The sequence below is a fragment of the Mya arenaria genome, chromosome 5 (assembly GCF_026914265.1).
Source record: "Mya arenaria isolate MELC-2E11 chromosome 5, ASM2691426v1".
NCBI lineage: Eukaryota > Metazoa > Mollusca > Bivalvia > Myida > Myidae > Mya > Mya arenaria.
In genome coordinates this window covers 51,049,694-51,069,626 of record NC_069126.1, presented here as the reverse complement: position 1 = coordinate 51,069,626, position 19,933 = coordinate 51,049,694, and the positions used below count along the sequence as shown (strand labels likewise).

Here is a 19,933-nt window from a genome sequence, read left to right as displayed (position 1 = left end):
GTGCCACATTGGCATGGCATTTGGGGAAAAAAAGATCAAAGAAACTGAACGTGGCATTTGATGGAAAATTGGTGGAAAATTGTTCCAATACTCCACCAACTGCCACGTTGAGGTGGCATTTGGTGAAAAATTTGCCACCAACTGCCACGTGGCAATTGGTGGATAACGTTCTAATACTCCACCAACTGCCACGTTGGGGTGGCATTTGGTGAAAAAAAATTGCCACGTGGCATTTGGTGGAAAACGTTCCAATACTCCACCAACTGCCACGTTGGGGTGGCATATGGTGGAAAATGGTGAAAAATTAGATCAAAGTCCCATTTTCTTCTTTTTTTTCATCGTTTTACACCAAGTGCCACCCGTTCCAATACTCCACCAACTGCCACCCATTTTCCACGTCCAATTTGTGGCAAATTTAGGGAAGGGTACTGAAGTTAAATCTCAATCTAAGTCTCAAGTAGTTTAACTACATAACATCAAAAGTAATTTGAAAATAATATATGATTTAACACTTGTTTACAATAATTTAGTAATGCATTTTAAAGACAAGTATTTATTCAGAGTGCTAAATGTGCTGGAGAACTAGCAATATTCTGTGGGAATGAGTAATATCTAAAACACCCACAACCAAAGTTTTGAAAATTACTTGGAAATGCAGCTGTTTTGTGCTATGTTGTAAAAAGCGACGTTTATTAACTAGCATGCAGTATAAGTGAATAGCATTATAATTAAGGATAGATAAAGCATGGTGTTAAGCCCCGGCTTTGTGTTGCCGTGTATTTATTAAGTCATTGTATAAACTAAAACAAAGTCAAGATCTAAAGCATAGTACAATTATCAATAAAAAGAGAAATTATGATTTCCAGCTTTATTAAACTGCTACCGTATTTTAACGAAAAAAATTTTGAATTTTAACAAATTTTATTGTCCCTTTTTTGTAATCATAATTTATTCTACGAAGAACATACGTCTTTACAGCAAAATGTTAGTTAACTATGTTCTTTATTGCCCTTTGTCATTTTTAAAATTGAAGAAGAGTGGCAACCTTGCCCTTTGTCATTTGTAAAATTAAAGCTGTCTGGCAACCTTAGATAGTTCTGCCCAAGTGGCATAAAGCTCATTCTTATTTATTAGAGGTTCGACAATGCTAAATCTAACCTCTGATTTAAACGCTGCAAAATCGAGTGCAAAACTATAGATGATTTTCCTGATCTCAACGTCGACCAATCATAACGTTTGCTGTATTTAGAATACCCAACAATTGAGTGCATTATGTCAACACTTGGTACATTGCTACGACCAACGATACGCTTGTTTGCCACTTATTTTAGCGCTATTTGCTCAGACACCCAGTCGCTGACTGAATTACGTCAATAAAATTTACAGAGAGGGTTGGTGCAATATTGTGCGCGTGTTTTCCACGGTTGGAGCTGTGGTATATTAACGTTGACAGAATTGTTCCAATGTAAAGTAATAGCATATTAACTTATGAAAATCTCTCAAATTGGTCAAAACAATGAATCTGATCATCATAATTATATTAGTCTTAAATTCCTATCGCATTTTATAACGGTTGACCAACATGATATAATTTGCCAAACGGAGAGGCGCCATCAACCAATATATCGCAAAGTCCAATACACAGGAATTATACATTCAGAGCTTAAATCATTTTAAGATAAATTTTAAAAAAGAGACCATTTAGGCACATTGGTTTCAGCAAGCTCACCTGCTCCCGCATTTCCGTCAGGTTTCTTTTTGCCTATAAAAATACAAATATTTATCAAAGCTATTTTAACATAATCATATAGAAATGCATTACTACATAAGATTTCCATCTTTTTAAACTGTAGCCAAATATTCAGAATTCAAAAGCATTTTAAAACAATAAAACCCATGGTAGTGTCAAATTAAAATGTTTTTATATTACACCCTTATATATTTATATTAATATTTTATTGATCAATGGGCACATCTTTAATGTTAATGAATTTCTCACAAATTGTCACAACACTGTGTACGGTAGACAGACAGAAAGACAGACAGACAGACAAATCCCAACGCTAACACTGTATTTCTACACGTAATAAGTTTTGCTTCGCATGTATGAGGCATAAATATAATTTTAGAACGGGAAATGAAAATTGAAAAGGTAAATGAAAATTGGAAAAGAAAATGAAAATTAGAAAAGGGATTTATGAATTGGAAAATGTATGATATATGCATGTCTCCTCATGGTAGTAATTTTAAGCTTCCAAATATGTTTTCTAAAATCATGCAAGTAGTTACTGAGAAATGACCCGGACACGAATGTAATATTACAATTAAGGTTGAAAGAGCCATAACTCTCTGAAAATTTATTAAACTTGAATATGCACATCTTCTCTTGATTATGAAGCATACCATGAGATGTAATTGAAATCACACTATTGGTACTGTCAAATAACCCAACATGAATCTACTGTAGTATCCCAATTTAACTTCGTGAAAGTTATTGAACCGGGACATGTAGTCAATAATGCACGTCTCCTCTTCATAGAGAAGCGATTCATTTCTGGGAAATAGCGCGGACATGAATGTTGATTAGGAATCACAAATCAGAAGTAAAAAGGGCCATGACTCTGAAAAGTCATTAATACGGATAGTGAAGATACCAATGAAGTGTTATTGAACTCATAAACGTAGGTATGATTCTTGAGTGACATATTTTAGAAATTAAAAGGGACTTAACTCTGTTAAAAAAACATTATCGAACCAGAACATGCTAATGACATGCACATCTCATCTGAATAGTGAAACTTTGTATTAAATTATATTAGCAATGTGTAGTTACTAAAAAATGCCAGAATGTTGTTATTAATCTTTTAATCGAAACATGCCAAAGATAGGCGCATCTCCTCTTGCTTGTGAAGAATCAATCCCATTAAGTTTCGTAATTTTCTGTGGAGCAAAAATGCTGTGTTTTGTAACATAGACCTTTTATTAGCCATCAAAATACGAATATTGTTTGCTTACATTATGTTTTATATATAAAATAAAGTCAATGTTACACAAGCCACATAATAATATGTAACCAATCATTGATTGATATGCGGATATATTTATACCAGAACAGTTATAAGCTTTTTAACGTGTATATCAAGTCTTTATTGCATATGTATGTGACACTACTGCATAAAACATTCGCTACAACCACTGTTATTGTTTCTAAAACCTAATGATTGGCAGACACATTAAAATTTGACTTGGCTTAGAAAAAATGTACAGTAAAATATGACTTACAAAATCGTTTCAATATCGTTAGCAATAGTCCAATCAATGCTATGAATATTCCAAAAACGGACAAATAAACGACCCAGGAAGGCTCTGAAAAAAGAGATTATGTCAAATATACGTGAGGTAGATGATAAAAGCAATGAAACATGTTGTGTCACAACAACATTACAAGCCTAAAACTCATCTTAAATTTTAAAGAAATATCACTATTAACATAAAACTTTAACAGGCTCAAGAACATTACATAGTTATATAATTTAAATTGGCTTTGAAAAAAATATTCAGCAATATATATACTTACCATCTTTTTCCTTGTAGCATATGGCAACAATTACACTAACAATGCTTATGGAAAGACCAACTAATGAAATCACTACTGCAACAATTGTGTACACATCCCAGCAACTATTCTCTGAAAAAGGATATAAGTGATTAGATTTAAGCTGTCTAGGATATAGAAGAAATAAATAGATTGTGTCACTACAGCACAACCATATGAAAACTAGTATTACTATTTAAAGAAAAGGCACTCATATAAAGAATGCGTTACTCTATACGATATCAGACAATACGCCACATTAAAGACAGATTTTTTTTATTTTGCAGTTTTGCAATCGTAAGATTTTAACTAGTGATACTTTTTTAACTTAGGATACCAATAATCAAACTTGTCAGAATTATCATGCCTACAAATAACCTAACGAGAGATGGTGGCCAAGATGGCCAATAGATTGTGTTCCACCAGAACCCCCTCGCCGAAGGGGAAATTTAGTACAGTAAGATCTAAGAGTATACACCAAACCATACCATATCCAAGCGTTCTGCCTTTCGGCAGTTTGGGATTTAAGAAACAGGATGTAATGTTCTTTACCCTTGCAGTATTTCATGTATATTTTATAAACTATAAATGGGGTAATCTTGTTAAATAGGTATCAGTTTATGCTTAAATAAGCAGCTTAGTAGTTTGATTTTTCACCAAACAAAAATCAAACCATGAACAAAATGTCACCTGATGTACGATGCCATAAAAGATGTTAGTGTTTTTAAGTTGTTATTCATCTCTTTGTAGAGGTAGTTATCACAGAACGTTAATTATGCCTTTTTGTCATTATTTTATTTTTAACATATTATAATATTTCATAATTAACATATTTAAAAAAAATCAATACTGTAAAATCCATAGCTTGCAGAAATAGCATTTACGGAAAAATGTGCTTTTATTTTTAAATTTGCTGATTAAAAAAAAACACGAAATGCTCTTGGTGCACTACTTATGCAACCATATATATATATTACAAATGTATTATTTGTTTCCTTTTAAAAACGTGTTCCTTTTATCCGTAAATTGATGTATGTTACCTAAAGCAATGATATTTTTATTAAAGGTTTAAAACTGTAGTTTCTTATCATAAAATGTATTGAATGTAAATCGTATACTTGAAAAGGTATCTTCATGGGAATAATAGCAGATACCTGAAGAGAAATATATCAAGAAGTACTCACAACTTATGTTTACAAATAAGTGAGTATATTGAATGTAGTAATTTGATGTATTTTTCTATCTTGAAAAAGATCTTATATTTAATTAATTGAACTATTGTAGAAACACGTTTGTTTTTGATAATTATTCTTTACAACACAACCAATCTATTATAAACTTTGTGTTGAAAGCTGGGGAATGGTTTGAAACTGGTGTGGCTGGTAGACACAGGACTCTGTTTTTATTAGTCACAACTTTGTTTGTAGGACGCCACTGGTTACTAGGTTGTTTTGCTTTGATCAGAAGTTGAGCAAATTTTACAATAGAAGATTTCATCAGATTATTCAAAAAGCATTTGCATTTTTCCAGAATTTATTGAAACAAAATAAGTGTGCTTGTGTCAAAAATGTCATTAATACCAAATCGACAATGTTTCGTTGCATTGTGGTGATTGCAGCTATTTTATATTTTGTAACCAGAAAAAAAATTCACACTGTTTTTCATTATTTTATTGAATATCTTTCTTATTTGGACATAAAACATTGTTGATTTATAAGTAGTCTGGGACATTTGGACACAAAATCACCGTTATATAATTGTCCATAGACTTTTCCGAAATAATGCAAATGCTTTTTAATCAAAATCTGTTAAAACATTATCTCGTAAAATTTGATCAACACCTTATTACTCCAAAACATTTCGCAAAGGATGTATGTTTTTATTTACTCCCGAAAAAGATTGTTGCTCAAAACTAAATAAAACATGATTATCTAAATGTTTAAATTTAGGCCATGGACCCCACCAACTGTTGCACTGTGGAAGGTCTTTATGGGTACTATTGAATTGTATGTTATTGAAAATGTTATGCCATAAACCCATACCTTTATGATGGATATGGCTATCATAACAAAACAAGAACATTCTTTGAATTGACATCCACTGTCTGATTAGGCGGAGTACTAGAAGAATATTTTTATAGAGCAGTATTTAGATTGATCTAGTGACCTTGATTTGATCTCATGTGACCCGTTGTCAACGTTATCGTAGGCGAACATTCTGATAAAGTTTCATGAAGATTTAGCAAAAAAAAATCAGAAAACTATTAAAGACCAGTAAGAGATACACTATTGAAAGGACCATTGAATATTTAGATATTATAATTCACCATTTTATGCAGTGTTATTAGCTAATGATTAATCATAGATGGATCATAAAACCCAATTATACCCAATTACACTGTACTACATGAGTCATAGAAGTATTTTGGATTGTTTTTCCTTCCATAATCTTTAGTTAACATTGCTATTTAAGACTATTTTAAATAGGATTGTTGGAAGTTGTGTGAGGTTTTGTAACCTTAATCTAGTTTAACCCAATGAAATTATGTTTTGTTGACCGTTTCAAGGCATTAACATAACAATCCTTCGTAAAACCCTTTTTAAATTTTCTTTGATCGTGTGTTTTTGTGCATGTTTATATCACGTTTTGTGTGTGTTATTCTATGTTTCTGGCCATTCCTCTGTGCCATTAAGCAGGATTCATGTTTAAATGGTTAGTTATGTAGGCGTTTCCCTGTGTCTCTCAGATGAGTGGATGAGAAGAGAAGAGCTGACAAGGTGTTGTCGCCAAATACGTTGCATGGGAATGTACACATAGTACCACAGGAGTTAATTTTAAGACTGACAAAATGTTTTGGTAAGTATGTTCATCAGTGAATAGGCAGTGAATAGGCAAGTTATTTGGTTCTTATTTAGCTATTAAAGTGTCTAAAATACCAGTAATCTAGTTACAGGCTCCGCCCAATATGCTCACATTATACGGACCATCAACTTAAGAGTTAAATATATCACTCGGTATGTTATGCACAATCCTTTTTTTATACCATACCTCACTCGAGTTAAATACAGGTATTAATATATAGTCTTGTTTAACATTCTTCTTTGCTACAAATGTGTCACATATCACAATATCGGTTTACATTATTATGTTAAAAACATACTTATACGTACTTCATGACATCCATTTTGTGTTATTTCATTGCTTTGATACATTTTCTACTTTAGTCATGATGGGAACTAATTTCAACAGGGGGTCCAACGTGTTTAGTGTTTTCCGAATATTAAGTGAGGGAAATGTGTGTTGCGGAATAAAATGGCGGTGTTCGAAGATAATCTGGTGTTTTGGGAGGATATTTTCACCTGGTAAGTTGTATCACTTTTCTCGAAATATAAATACGCCTATCCGGAGGCCACACGTGTAAGCTTCTATCAGTTTTTAACCTATGTTTCTAGAGGCATTAACAAAAAAAAATATTGAATGTATAAGCTGAACGATTGCTTGTTTACAAAGTGAAAATGTCGCATCTTTTTTGTATCTATGTTAGCCATTTTTCATTGAAGCTTTGCAATTGTATTTTTTTTTCGACTGTAAGTGCACTAACATCGACACTATACGGCTGATTTTTTCTATGTTCAAACACGTATTATGTTGGGCGAGGAAGTTTTATGCAGTTTTTGTGTGATGTAAAATCAGAATAAGTGTGCGTTAATAGAAGTGTTATTATGACAGGGAATGTACATGTAAAACATATTTTATTTATAACAAAATGCATTTTGGTACCAATAAGAACGTACTGCGTTTTTTGTTATGCAAAATTACCTACCAGATACACTTGTATACTTTCCTAGCAATTCATATATGTGTTCATCAAATTATTACTATTTTACCACGAAAATCACGAAAACATTTTAAAACAGTGGTAGTCATTTTATTTTATTTGAAGTATTGCGAGACGCTCGTGTTACATCAATAGTTATAACATTAATATAAACATTATAAGGAGTATTAATCCGCATCACACATTTCCCTCACTTAAAATTCAGAAAACAAAAAAAACACGTTGGACCCCCTGTTCAAATAACATTCACATGGGTTAAAGAGACATAAGGTAACATAAGTAACATACAGCATATGGTAATCTTCTTATTAACATTATAATTGTTTTGGAAACATGCATTTGATTAGCAAATCACATCACTACTACATAAACATTTTATCTGCATAACTGCTTTTTGAAATATCATATAATGTCATATCCGAAACGTATGTAGACAATAAAACGACTTTCATAAGCAAACGTCTTTTAAAATTATTATCCAAACATAATACATTGTTTATTGTATAGCTAAAGTGATGAAGTTAATATTTTTCTTAATACGGAAAAATAGTTGTTTTATGTTTACAGGTAGTTTCTATTTTGGGCAGACATATCTTATCTAGTGAGCTGTCCAATGCTAACAGAGTGTCATCATCCGTTCACAACAATATCTAGCCTTAATGAAAACAGAAACGAACAAAACACCTTTTGTACAGTGCATGGTTAAAATGAAAACTGGCATTTTTCTGCTGGACTATAAAAACCATCATTTGAATTGGTTACACATGTGGGTAACATTGATGATGTCCGTGGTTCTACATAATTGTATAAAATCCAAGCAATAAATAAAACATTACTTATGAGTATACTGAATAACTAGGACATTTATGCAATTTCCAAATTACGAATACATATGGCGATAGTATTATATTACATTATATTAAATGCAAGTCGTTTTTATCAAATTAAATAATAAAAAAAAATCTAATTTAATATTCGAGTATGTGGCAGTACACCTTTTCAACTTAAAGTGAATGTTTCTACTTTTTTCATTTTGCAGAGTTAAAGGTTAGCAGCTCATCAGGTGACTCATTGGGTCTTACTTGATAACCTAGATATAATTAGAGGCCATTTCACAATAGTTGGCTTAGCTTTTTGTTTTCAAGGTAAAAGACCATAACTCTATCACTTAAGTACCTATAAGTACCTATAACTCTGCAAGAATTTTGTTTATATATGTATGAGCAACATTTTTGCAGAGTTCGAGAACCTCATGCAAAGGCTATAAATACCTAACTGACGAGCTAATATTTTTCAGATGCAAGTAACGTTTACATTTGATCTGATGATCTAAATGTCTACTGGTGATCCCAGTGAAGCTACTAGTATATGTCATAAGGCGAGGGAGTTCACTAGTTAATAATAGGACAAGCTTCAAAGTCAACGTGTCATTGATTTTTTACCTCACGTTGACATTGATTTTTGACCTCCGGTGTCATCTTCTGGTCAAGCCCAACACGCCTTTATTTTTATCAATCAGACAATATTTGAACATTCAATGCCACTGTGACCATGACCTTTAACCTTATTTCCCAATAAAACAATAGGGGTCATGTGGTCATGCCCAACTTCCTCTAGAATTGTGGACTGACTAAGCCTAGGTATTTATAATTGTCCATTTAACAGACAATACCTATGTGTTCTGTTAGTCACTGCGACTTGACCTTAGACATGATGAGCTTTTAATCAATAGGGATCATCTACTTGTTAGCCGTTACCTCTATGTTGACTTTCAGAACATCACTTTTCAATTCAATTTAGTCAATATGACCTTGACCTTTGACCATAAAATAAATTGGGGTCATGCCCACGCAATGTGCAGGTTTAGACCGATTTAAGTAACAGAAAATTGCAAAAAAAATCCAAAAAAAAACAATCAACATATCAAGATAACCAACATACCGACATGACCAGTTGCTAATCCGCTAAGATTACCTACCAATATATTTTAAAGATGCACTCTTATTGCCAAATAAGATTTTTCACAAGTAATACAATTGTTTTAATATACCAAAAGGGATGAACAAATGTCGGAAACAATGGTTTTTATGAAGGATACCGAGTTTATTTTAAAAAAGGTGCACAAAACACGGGATGTCTACCTATGAGACGAAAGTAGATCGTAGTAAATCTTTTAGCACTCACGAATCATTTAATATTTTTGCTGTTTCGGCTCCATCATACATGGTTACAATCTTGTTATCAGTAATTAATATTTTTGCTAAATATATTACTTTAGAGTAGTTAAAAGTTTATCACTGAAAATTTATGTTTGTTATACATGTGATAGTATTGATTTTAAATACGAGTGTCACTTTAACTGACGGCCTCTTGTAATCGTTGTGAAAAAGAACCTCCATTGATCATCTTATCAATGGGCATTGTTAGCAAACATCAATTGCAACATTGTGATTTTCTTAATTGTCTATTAGATCTACTAATGAAACCAAAATTAATTCATTGATTATGTTCATGACCATTAAATAAATGGTAATCATTTAATAAAAAATGTAATGCCTTTTAGCTTTATTGACATTTATAACAACAAGAGCTGTCACAGAGACAGCGCGCTCGACTTTTCCGCCTCTTTTCAGTGTAAGGATTGAAAAGTTTTGGCGAAACATGCATGGATCACCGTTAAATTAGATTTCAATGCAATACATGATGTGCTGAAATATTAACATAAATGTGGTTACATGCAAAATTTTAACCAGAATTTTTAAGTCTAATAATAAAGGGCCATTATTTGCAAAATACAGTTATCTAACTCTAAAACATTGTATAAAGTCTCAATGCAATACATTAAGTAGTTGCTGAACCTTAAACCTGCAAAACCTTAACCAGAATTTCTAAGTCGCTTAATAAAGAGACAAAAAATATATAATATGAAAGATAGAGTTATCTTACTTCATTACTTAAGAAGGTTCAACGGTTAGGAACATGTGTGTAAAGTTTCAATGCAATACACGATGTATTAGCTGAGGTATTGACTTAAAAGTGGTTACATGCAAAACCCTAACCAGAATTTCTATGCCGAATAAAATGGGTCCATTATTTGAATTTAATGAAAACTAGAGTAATCTTATTTGGTTATTTAAGTAGATTGGATGGTTGAGTACCATTGTATAAAATATCAATGCAAAAATCAAGTAGTTGCTGAGCTATTATCATATGGGTGTTACATGCAAAACCTTAACCAGAATTTCTTAGTTATATATCATATTTGCATTATATTAAAAAGGTGTTATCGTACTTCATTAATTAAGTAGGTTAGATAGTTGGAAATACATATCTAAAGTTTCAATGCAATACATGATACATTTGCTGAGATATTGACTTAAATGTGGTTACATGCAAAACATTAACCAGAATTTTTAAGTCGAATAATAAAGGGCAATTATTTTGCATTAAATGCAAACTAGAGTTATCTAACTTGATTAATTAAGTAGGTTGGATGGTTGAGTACCATTGTATAAAGTCTCAATGAAATACCTCAAGTTATTGCTGAGATATTAACCTATGTGTGCTTGCATGCAAAACCTTCACCAAGGTGTGACGCCAACGCCAATGCTTGGGTGAGTAGTATAGCTGTCCTTATTTTTCAAAGCTAATCGAGCTAAAATTTAGAATAAATGATTATTAGTAGAGAAAACAAACTACCTTGCACCAACAAATTATTTAACATTTGCTATCTTAAAACAACCTTTACGATGCTAAAATTGAGATAGACCGCATGGTCCACGGTGACCATTATAACACTTTTCGTTTACGGGCACCTGCAGACTCCGCATTTTACACATGCATAGACAAATCAAACTACAATATTTTAAACTAAATTTGCTCAACACTGGTCATCCCCAATCTGAATGCCCAATCTTTATGCCTTTGAGACCTAAATATCAAGGCATTGTCCAGTTATCAATCAGACAAGCTTTGGTTTACTGACTGACGGACTGACCGACCAACGTGTGTAAGCATAATACCCATGCTGCTTCAAGACGGACATTATTATAAATAATTAATTTAAACATGTTTGGCCTGTTCAAAGCAATATATCCCCCACTTGGGAGGGGGGAATAATGGACTTCTAAATAATATATATGATGTGCTGTAAACAATACCTGCTACAATACAGCAGATGTTGAAACCCATCCCAATATACGACAACATGATGCCTAAGAACATGCAGATCGCCCCAATATAAGCTCTGCAGGATTTTTCTGAAATTAATATTAAAAAGATAGCTATACAGAACTAAATATTTGACTTCCAATAGTTTACTTATCAAAAATAACTGTGATATTAAAGAAATACATAAAGCTTTCTATATTATTTAATACGTCAATTAAATAATTGGTGGCTAGCTATTACATGACATTGTTTTAATGCAGACAGCATTTACTAGTGACACTGTATTATTAAAACTTCAGTTAAATGGCATCGTTTAAATGTATACATCATTTAATAGTAACACTATATTGTAAACATTTCAGCGTGTTGTCACATTAGATAATTTCTTGTTCATGCTTTTTGAAGGATAATTCTAGAAACAATGATAAAATCAACCTGATTTTAACAAGATAAACTCATCACTTTTCATTTAAATCAACATGCTCTAAAAAATATAACTTCATTGGTGTTGATGCTTAAGCCCATATCTCTTAATTTGAGAAAGCAAACTATCACGTTTTTCACCTGAAGGTCATCGCAACCTTGAGTTTCGACCAATCAAAATCAATAGGGTCATTTACTAGTCATCAACTATTTGCATACTTAGTATGAAGCGTCCAAGCTTCTATAGCTATTAAGCGGAAACGAAGTGTGACGTACAGTCTAAAGGAATGACAGACTGATGAATTGACGGATATACGGACAGGGCAAAAACAATATGCCCATGAATGTGGAAAATATAATTATCATAATTATTGTTTTACCTTTTTTACAAACAACAAGAAGTAATAACCACAAACAGGGGCCTATTCCACCAGTTGCGAAAGCCAACAGTGCTGGAATTATAACACATTTAACAACCTAAATAACTTTTACAAAACAATATCAATATTTCATTTTAAAAGACAATCATTTTAAACTTAAGGCAATTCTTTTGTTTTCTTCTAGCTTTTTAAAAAAACCCACATACAAATGTATTTCTGAAAGTAATCAAATTTAATCTTGTGAACCCCGGGGAAGGTTTTATTCCAGGGGCATTATTTGAACAAACTTCCTAGTGGACCACTTGATAATGCTACATATAAAATATCAAGGGTCTGGGCCAAGCGGTTTCAGACAATAAGATTTTCTTATATAAGTAAATATATTCTAAACAATAAACACATAAATTATTAAAGCTCTTTGCCTCATATTTTTTGTTCAGAAGATTTAAAAAAAGCTATACAAGTTTGTAAGGAACATATGACCCCCAGTGCGGGGCCAGTTTTGAACTCAGGGGCAAAATTTGAACAAACTTAATAGAGGGCCACTAGACAAATCAACCCACAAACTATCAAAGCTCTAACCTCATAGTTTAAAAAAAATCCGTATATAAGTTTGTAAGAAACTTGTGACCATAGGGCGGACCACTACGAGCTCAGGTGAGCTAAAATGAGTAAGTTCGATAATATGCTTTAACCGTTCTTAAATAATTCAAATGATTTGAATGCAATTCCGTGTATCACAATATATATCAAAACAAATTTGCCATTTCTTTAATTTCTTGACAGTATAGCACATAGAGTTGTGTGCATCAAATCGTGTTTATGTTTAAATCGTTGTTTTTAACAAATTATATAACACTTATTTGACCATCAGAACATTAAAAAATAGGTAGGCGATTAATTAAGTTGTGAGCTGTAACTCTATCATGATTTGTTAGGTAAACTCAGATGTTAGGCACGATGCTGCGACCATTTATGATAATTATAGGACGTTTGCTTACCTAGTATTATTATACTTTTTGCTGTATCTGGAAAAAGGTATAAGTAATCAGAATGAATAAACTATTATCACTAATAAATATTCCTGTAAATAGTAAGTAATGCAGTGACCAAGAAACAAAGTGCTACATTAACTTTGCCTAACATTTAATACAGCACAACGCAGCTAACATCCGCCAGGGCACACGTCAAAACAACATTATTATTTGTTTAGTATCAATTGATTTGTTAAGTGTCTATAGAGGTTGACATTTCATTAATACTAAATGCAAATTCGGGGAAATTTGGTGCTATTTGTCACTAAAAACAACAACATTTCCACTACATAAATATGCGTAATAAGCACACACAAGGTACACTTCCCTCAGATGCGGCAGTGATCAGTTTGGGAATTGAAACTCATTTAACAACAGTTATATCTTTTAAAAACAACACTATCATAAAACTTAAGTATTTCATTCTTAAAATAACCATTTGAAAATGCCGTCAATTTTATTGATGTTTAAGAATATTTTTTGCAAATTGTTTTTTGAAAAAATAAAAACGAATACATTTCTGAAAAGTAAGGATTAATTAGATCCGATGAGTATTAATACGCTCACAATGTTGTATAACTTATATCACTGAATTACCTTTTCCCATGTATGACAGTTTTATAAAAGCAGAAACTTCTACCAAAACCACTTGGATGATGTTCAGTGCCAGTAGACCAACACAAATATCATTCACATACTCTGAAATGAAAAAAAAAAATAAGCACAATATCTCGCCCACACCACACAATAAGACATACTTGAAATTATTGCTTATCACATGCCATTTTTAATTAGCAACTTTGTAATTCAATAACATATAATATATAATAATTCAATGTCAGCCATAGGTTTTGATTATTTTGATATTCACTATGTAGAAGTTGACAAGCTTGTCATTATTCTTGTTTTATTACTAATACAATACCCACACTTACATTTAAACAAATTCTACATTTATGAAACAGAAGAAGGTAAGTCAAAATATCTTAGAAAACCATGGATGGAATTGCATGCTATAATTGAGTCAATAAAATAAATTCATTCTTCATTCTTCATAAGAGCGTATTAACAAGAGAACCCTGAATCGCTGACCTGATACCGTAAAAGGCATGAGTAAAGTATCAATACATGAAGTTGTATACCAAATATAAAGGGTCTTGGCTGTGTGGTTTCAGAGAAGATTTATTTTCAATGGTTTTCCTATATAATACTATAGGGAACCTGGGAAGCCCTGGAAGGGGCAAGTTTTGTCCCCTGAGCGTAATTTATCCCTTTAACTCATGCCAAATCAAGTCATATAAGGCCTGCCACTGCTCGGCTCATCAGAACATTGATAACAAGCAGCCAATAGATAAGGAGCCCCTATCAGTACCTCTACTCACGGAGATTAATTTGGAGAATAGTGGAAAATTGACCATATGCATTTCGTACTAAGTCTTATATATCTAGTATTTCCTTATGTTACATCAAATATTGATCAATGAAAAGTTGGTAGGGAAATATATTTTCAATCCAATGTTGAAGATTTAATTTCTAGAATAATTTTGTTTGCATAACATTAAATGTAGAGTATAGTAGAATATTTTTTCTGTAAAATGCTTATTTCTGTTTTATTTTTTCGCGGCTTTAGGTACATTGCACGACTTTTAAACAATGGGTTATCAGCATGTTCAGCATGACATATTAAATTATGAAATGAACAAAAAATTGTACTTCCAAATTGTTTAACAAATGAATTAAAAATGAATTAAACACACTTTGTCCGCGCAGTTTTTTCAATTATTTTGGTATAATTTGTTTTCGAAAAAAAGCATATACCTGAAGAACGTATGTTAATATTGAAATATTTCAAATAAAAACGATTTCATTATAAATATTTGTTAAGTTTGTTAATTTGTTTAGTTCCTTCCAACAAATTTAGTAATCATAATTTACCAACTGTCGAAGTGAACAATATGCCTGTGTAAGTGATCATTTTTTACAAATTCAATATCAATCCTAAGTATGTCTAAATACAGTTGCATATGATGTTAAAATGATTCAGGTAGATTTATATCAGTCGTTTCAAACATTTTACTTAAAGCAGGGTTATTTCTTATTACGAATGATCGTCATATCAAAGACAGGGTTCCCGCTGGTACTTTAAGTACGTTTTAATTATATAAGAAATTAGATTTATCCATATAATGTTTGTACTAAAAACGGATGAATAAATAGTGTGTATTCGGACATTTTCCCAATGTCCATAAGGGGTTCAGTTCAAGATTGTATTGAAATGGGTTTAAGGGCAATTATATTGAGCAATCTTTTAATAATTTATAAACAAACAAAAAGTTGAAACATGATAAGGTGATGATGATGATGATGATGATGATGATGATGATGGTGGTTATGGTGATGGTGGTGTGGTGGTGGTTGTGACGACGACGAAGACCACGACGATCACGACGTCGATGACGATGATGATAATGATGATAATGATGTTGATGACGATGATTTGAAAGAATACGATGGTGATGGTGGAATACATTTTAATGTTTGCACTTTAGGGTAAGATTAAGACAAAACATTATTGCACAAAAGGAGATTAAGCACACCGATGCAAAAGGATCATGGGTATCTATGTTTCAAACTGGTATCAAAAACTTATATAATCCTTAACCCCATGTTTTGCTGTTTTAGAAGACATTAAGTCAATTTGTGTATAATTGATTGGAAACCATTGTTTATATCAGTTACGTTAGCTTGTGATATATTCCATGAAATTTAAATTATGAATGATTACATATTTGAAGATTGACCTATTTTGTCATGTACACGGTTGAGTTTGATCAGGTAGATCACATACACAAACAGGAAGAATAACTGACTTATTTCAGGGCATTTAATGAGAAATCATCAAATTTCAAACGCTATTTGCATTGACAAACAGAGAACAGCAAACTGTAAAACTATATAGCACTGTGACCTTAAGCTTTAGCCATCACAATCAAGAGAAGTGATACATGCAGACAAGTATTCTAAATAAAGTTTCGTAATTATTGGATTAACACTATTGAATTGATGACGGGGATTTTTTTCCTGAAATTTGAACTAGTAAACATTGTTTTTACCTGAGGTCACACACACATGTTCCTAATTGTTCAAGACAACATTCAGACAAGTATTCTGACCAAGTTTTAAACAGTTAAACAGTTGGATAAAAACGGTTTAACTAATGAATTTATGAAGGGGGATTGTTTTCTCTAGACCTGCGGTGACCCATATTGATATTTTTTCAAGACATCATGCAAAAAGCAGGGCTTCTTAAACGGACAGTTTATCGGTCTGGCAATTATGTTTTAGGTCCAAAACCGCTGAGTCATTTAAAATGTAGAAATTGTTATACAGTCAAACATCCAAAATTATCAGGGGAAATTCTGAGGGCAATACGTGCGATAACTTATGTGTGAATTGACTTTGCTGTTTTTTATTAAATCAAAGAAATGTCAAATTCGCTGACTCTTTCTCAAACAAGCATTTTCAGTGAAAAGATATCACCCGCCAACGATGGCTTGTTTGTGCTTGATGGCTTGTTTGTGCTTGAAGGTTAAAAAAATCTCAGAAAGAATAAGATAAGCACATTGGTTTATCCCTTTCCGAGCCAAATTATAAAATATCGACCGGGACTACTTTATGATAAAAAAATTTAACGAAATAAATCAGAGGGATGATTAAATAAAACTTCCAAGTGTCATGAAATTCTACCAGCTAGTTGCATAGAAAAGGCTGCAAACATGGATCTTTTAATAAATCAAGGGCAAATAACTCATATAGAAATTACACAATCCAAAATATAAACAAACAGGCATCATCGCAGTATGTTGGTTCATATTTATTTCAAGTTTCAAGAATTTCTACCAACTAGTTACTGAGAAATGGCTGTAAATGAGAGTTTTACAAAAAATCAAGGGCAATAACTCCAAGTACAATTGACCAATCCAAAAAAAAAAATGAACAGGCATCATCCCAGTATAGTAATTCATATTTATTTTAAGTTTCATGAAATTCTGCCAGCTAGTGACTGAGAAATGGCTGTGAATGTGCATTTTAAAAAAAAAATCAAGGGCAATAACTGCAAGGACAATTGACCAATCGATTTTTTTTTGGACGGGCATCATTCCAGTATAGTGGTTCATATTTATTTTAAGTTTCATGAAATTCTACCGGCTAGTTACTGAGAAAACGCAGTTGACGGACGGACGGACGGAAGGAAGGACGGACGGAAGGAAAGACGGACAGACGGACGGAAGGACGGACAGACAACGCCATTTCAATATCCCCCTCCCTATTTCATAGGCGGGGGATAATAAAAATTGACACACGTTTGTTTGGAAGAGCTATTATCATGAAAGGATGCCATTGTTCATCCACAAAAGCCATTATAACATTCCGACTTGAATTAACCTCGGCATGCCTTAATTCGATAGGATATTAACAGGGACACTCTGCAGATACTAACCGATGAGTGGGCCGCTTACGTCATTTTAAGAAAAATAATATGATAAATTGTTAGTGTAAGACCAATTTTTCGAGACCAAAACAATACATTTATTATCTGATACCGCTTTCAGCAGGGTATCAGTAGGCCAAAGAATTACGATCGCAGCATTATAACCCACATAAAACCAAACAAAAAATGACCACAAAACACTAAGAATATGATCAAGATTACCATATAAAAGTAAAGGACTTCTTATTTCTTCCAAATGTGTCATCAATGGTGAAAACATTTTGTTATCAACTTACTGAAGACATTGGAATAAATGGTTTCTCAATGATTTCTGTAATCATTTATTACTAGAACAAGACATTATAAGTCTAAGACTATAAATCAAAGAAATTACAAACTTTCTTTGATTTAGGCACTGTATATATAAACATGTTCAAGTAAATTGTTGACGTTGACTTAACAATTTCTTCACAATTTTTTACCTTACATATTTTGTCGAAATCTCATTGATATTTTAAAGGGTTCCATTTTAAGTGCTCAGCTGAGCTAAAATATTTTCCTGAAAAGTGTGACCTAGTGAGTATAGAGTTATATTAGATATAGTAACAGACAAACAAACATGCAAATTAGGTCTGGATACATGCAACGCAAATTGATTAGACCAACAACATTGATTTTTATGTATGAAACTGGAAGCAAGCATAATTCTTTCATTTACTATATCTGGAATAAAAATAGCAATAGTTACAGTCCACCCATGATCATCTTGTATTAATAACACTTATTAGATAGGAATACTGGTGGACTGTTTTTATATTTTATGTACTTATACAAAATTAAATCAATATGGAGTTACACTATTAAATTAGTCACAGCAAACCAGCCAAGAAAGAAAGGTGGAAAGGACTTACTTAAACTTTAAATGTTATTTTTCCATAAAGAAAATTGTAAGTTAAAATCGAGAACATATATTATAAATTCAAAAGATATGGCTTGGATAAACTACTGGTTCAATTTTTACCTAAAACACAAAGGAACAAATTTAGTATTTAAAACAGCAAGCTAACTCGATCAGCATAATTATGGTAAATTTGGACTGGGAAATTTGATGGATTCTTTTGGAATTCTCTATCTGCATTATCTTCAGATTGAACTTAATGAACAAAAGCTGCGAACTAGAACAGTGGGCTTGATTATAGGCCACTTTGTCTAAGAAATGTCACCAATGCATTAATAAAATGATTATATGTGCCTGTCAAAAAACAATAAAGAAAACAAAGAATTAATCAATGTCCAAAATTTGTATTTAAGATAATAATTTTTTTTATGGAGTTATGTAACCTTCTGGTGTAATGGCCATAAACAACTGTGTGAAGTATGAAGTCCATTGAACAAATTTATTTTTGATCCGAGTTCAAATACCAAGTTGCCCTTTCTAAGTCAATCAAGGGCCATAATTTGTAGTAAGGCTAACATGGAGTTAAGTTACCTTATTTTATGATGGCCGGCAACAATTGTGTGAAGTATGAAGTGAATTGAATGATAATGGTAAAGGAGTTATTATTGAAAACCCCAACTTGCCTTTAAACTTTAACATGCCCTAAAACCTGAACCTCTTGAGTTCCCAAGTCAATCAGGGGCCATAATTTTTGTTAAGGATGATATTGAGTTATGGAACTTGATTGTGTGATTGGCCTGAGAAACTGTGAAAAGTATGAAGTGGATTGAATGATCAGTATTGGAACTATAAGTGAAAATGCCAGCTTGCCCTAAAACTCGAACCGAAGTTGGAGCGTGTAGTGTAAGCCTTCTAAATATTCTTCGAATAGTTGACCTTAAAATGAAAATTTTCCTTCGACAACATGGGTTGCCTTAGCAAGAGGGATTATTATATCAAATATATATGCATGCATATCATAAGCCAAGCACTGGGTTAGGGTTAGTATGTAACAAAAGCATCATTGCCAAAGGACTGACCCTTACCATTACCCAAAAATACAA

General features: G+C 32.3%; 1 protein-coding gene across 5 annotated transcripts in view; it reads right to left on the bottom strand.

Moving 5' to 3' along the window:
* LOC128233767 (uncharacterized) overlaps positions 1-19,933 on the bottom strand; it is a 52,944-nt gene that overhangs the window by 13,420 nt on the left and 19,591 nt on the right. For 3 of the 5 annotated variants that reach the window (XM_052947611.1, XM_052947612.1, XM_052947614.1), the window contains 7 exons: positions 14,038-14,139; positions 13,408-13,434; positions 12,407-12,478; positions 11,594-11,692; positions 3,578-3,688; positions 3,283-3,366; positions 1,730-1,762 (listed from right to left, as the gene is read on the bottom strand). In XM_052947611.1, the coding sequence (XP_052803571.1) occupies positions 1,730-1,762; positions 3,283-3,366; positions 3,578-3,688; positions 11,594-11,692; positions 12,407-12,478; positions 13,408-13,434; positions 14,038-14,139 (528 nt within the window). Of the gene's footprint in view, positions 1-1,698; positions 1,763-3,282; positions 3,367-3,577; positions 3,689-11,593; positions 11,693-12,406; positions 12,479-13,407; positions 13,435-14,037; positions 14,140-19,933 lie in introns of all 5 variants that reach the window. The other 2 variants (XM_052947616.1, XM_052947613.1) reach the window with 2 other exon arrangements.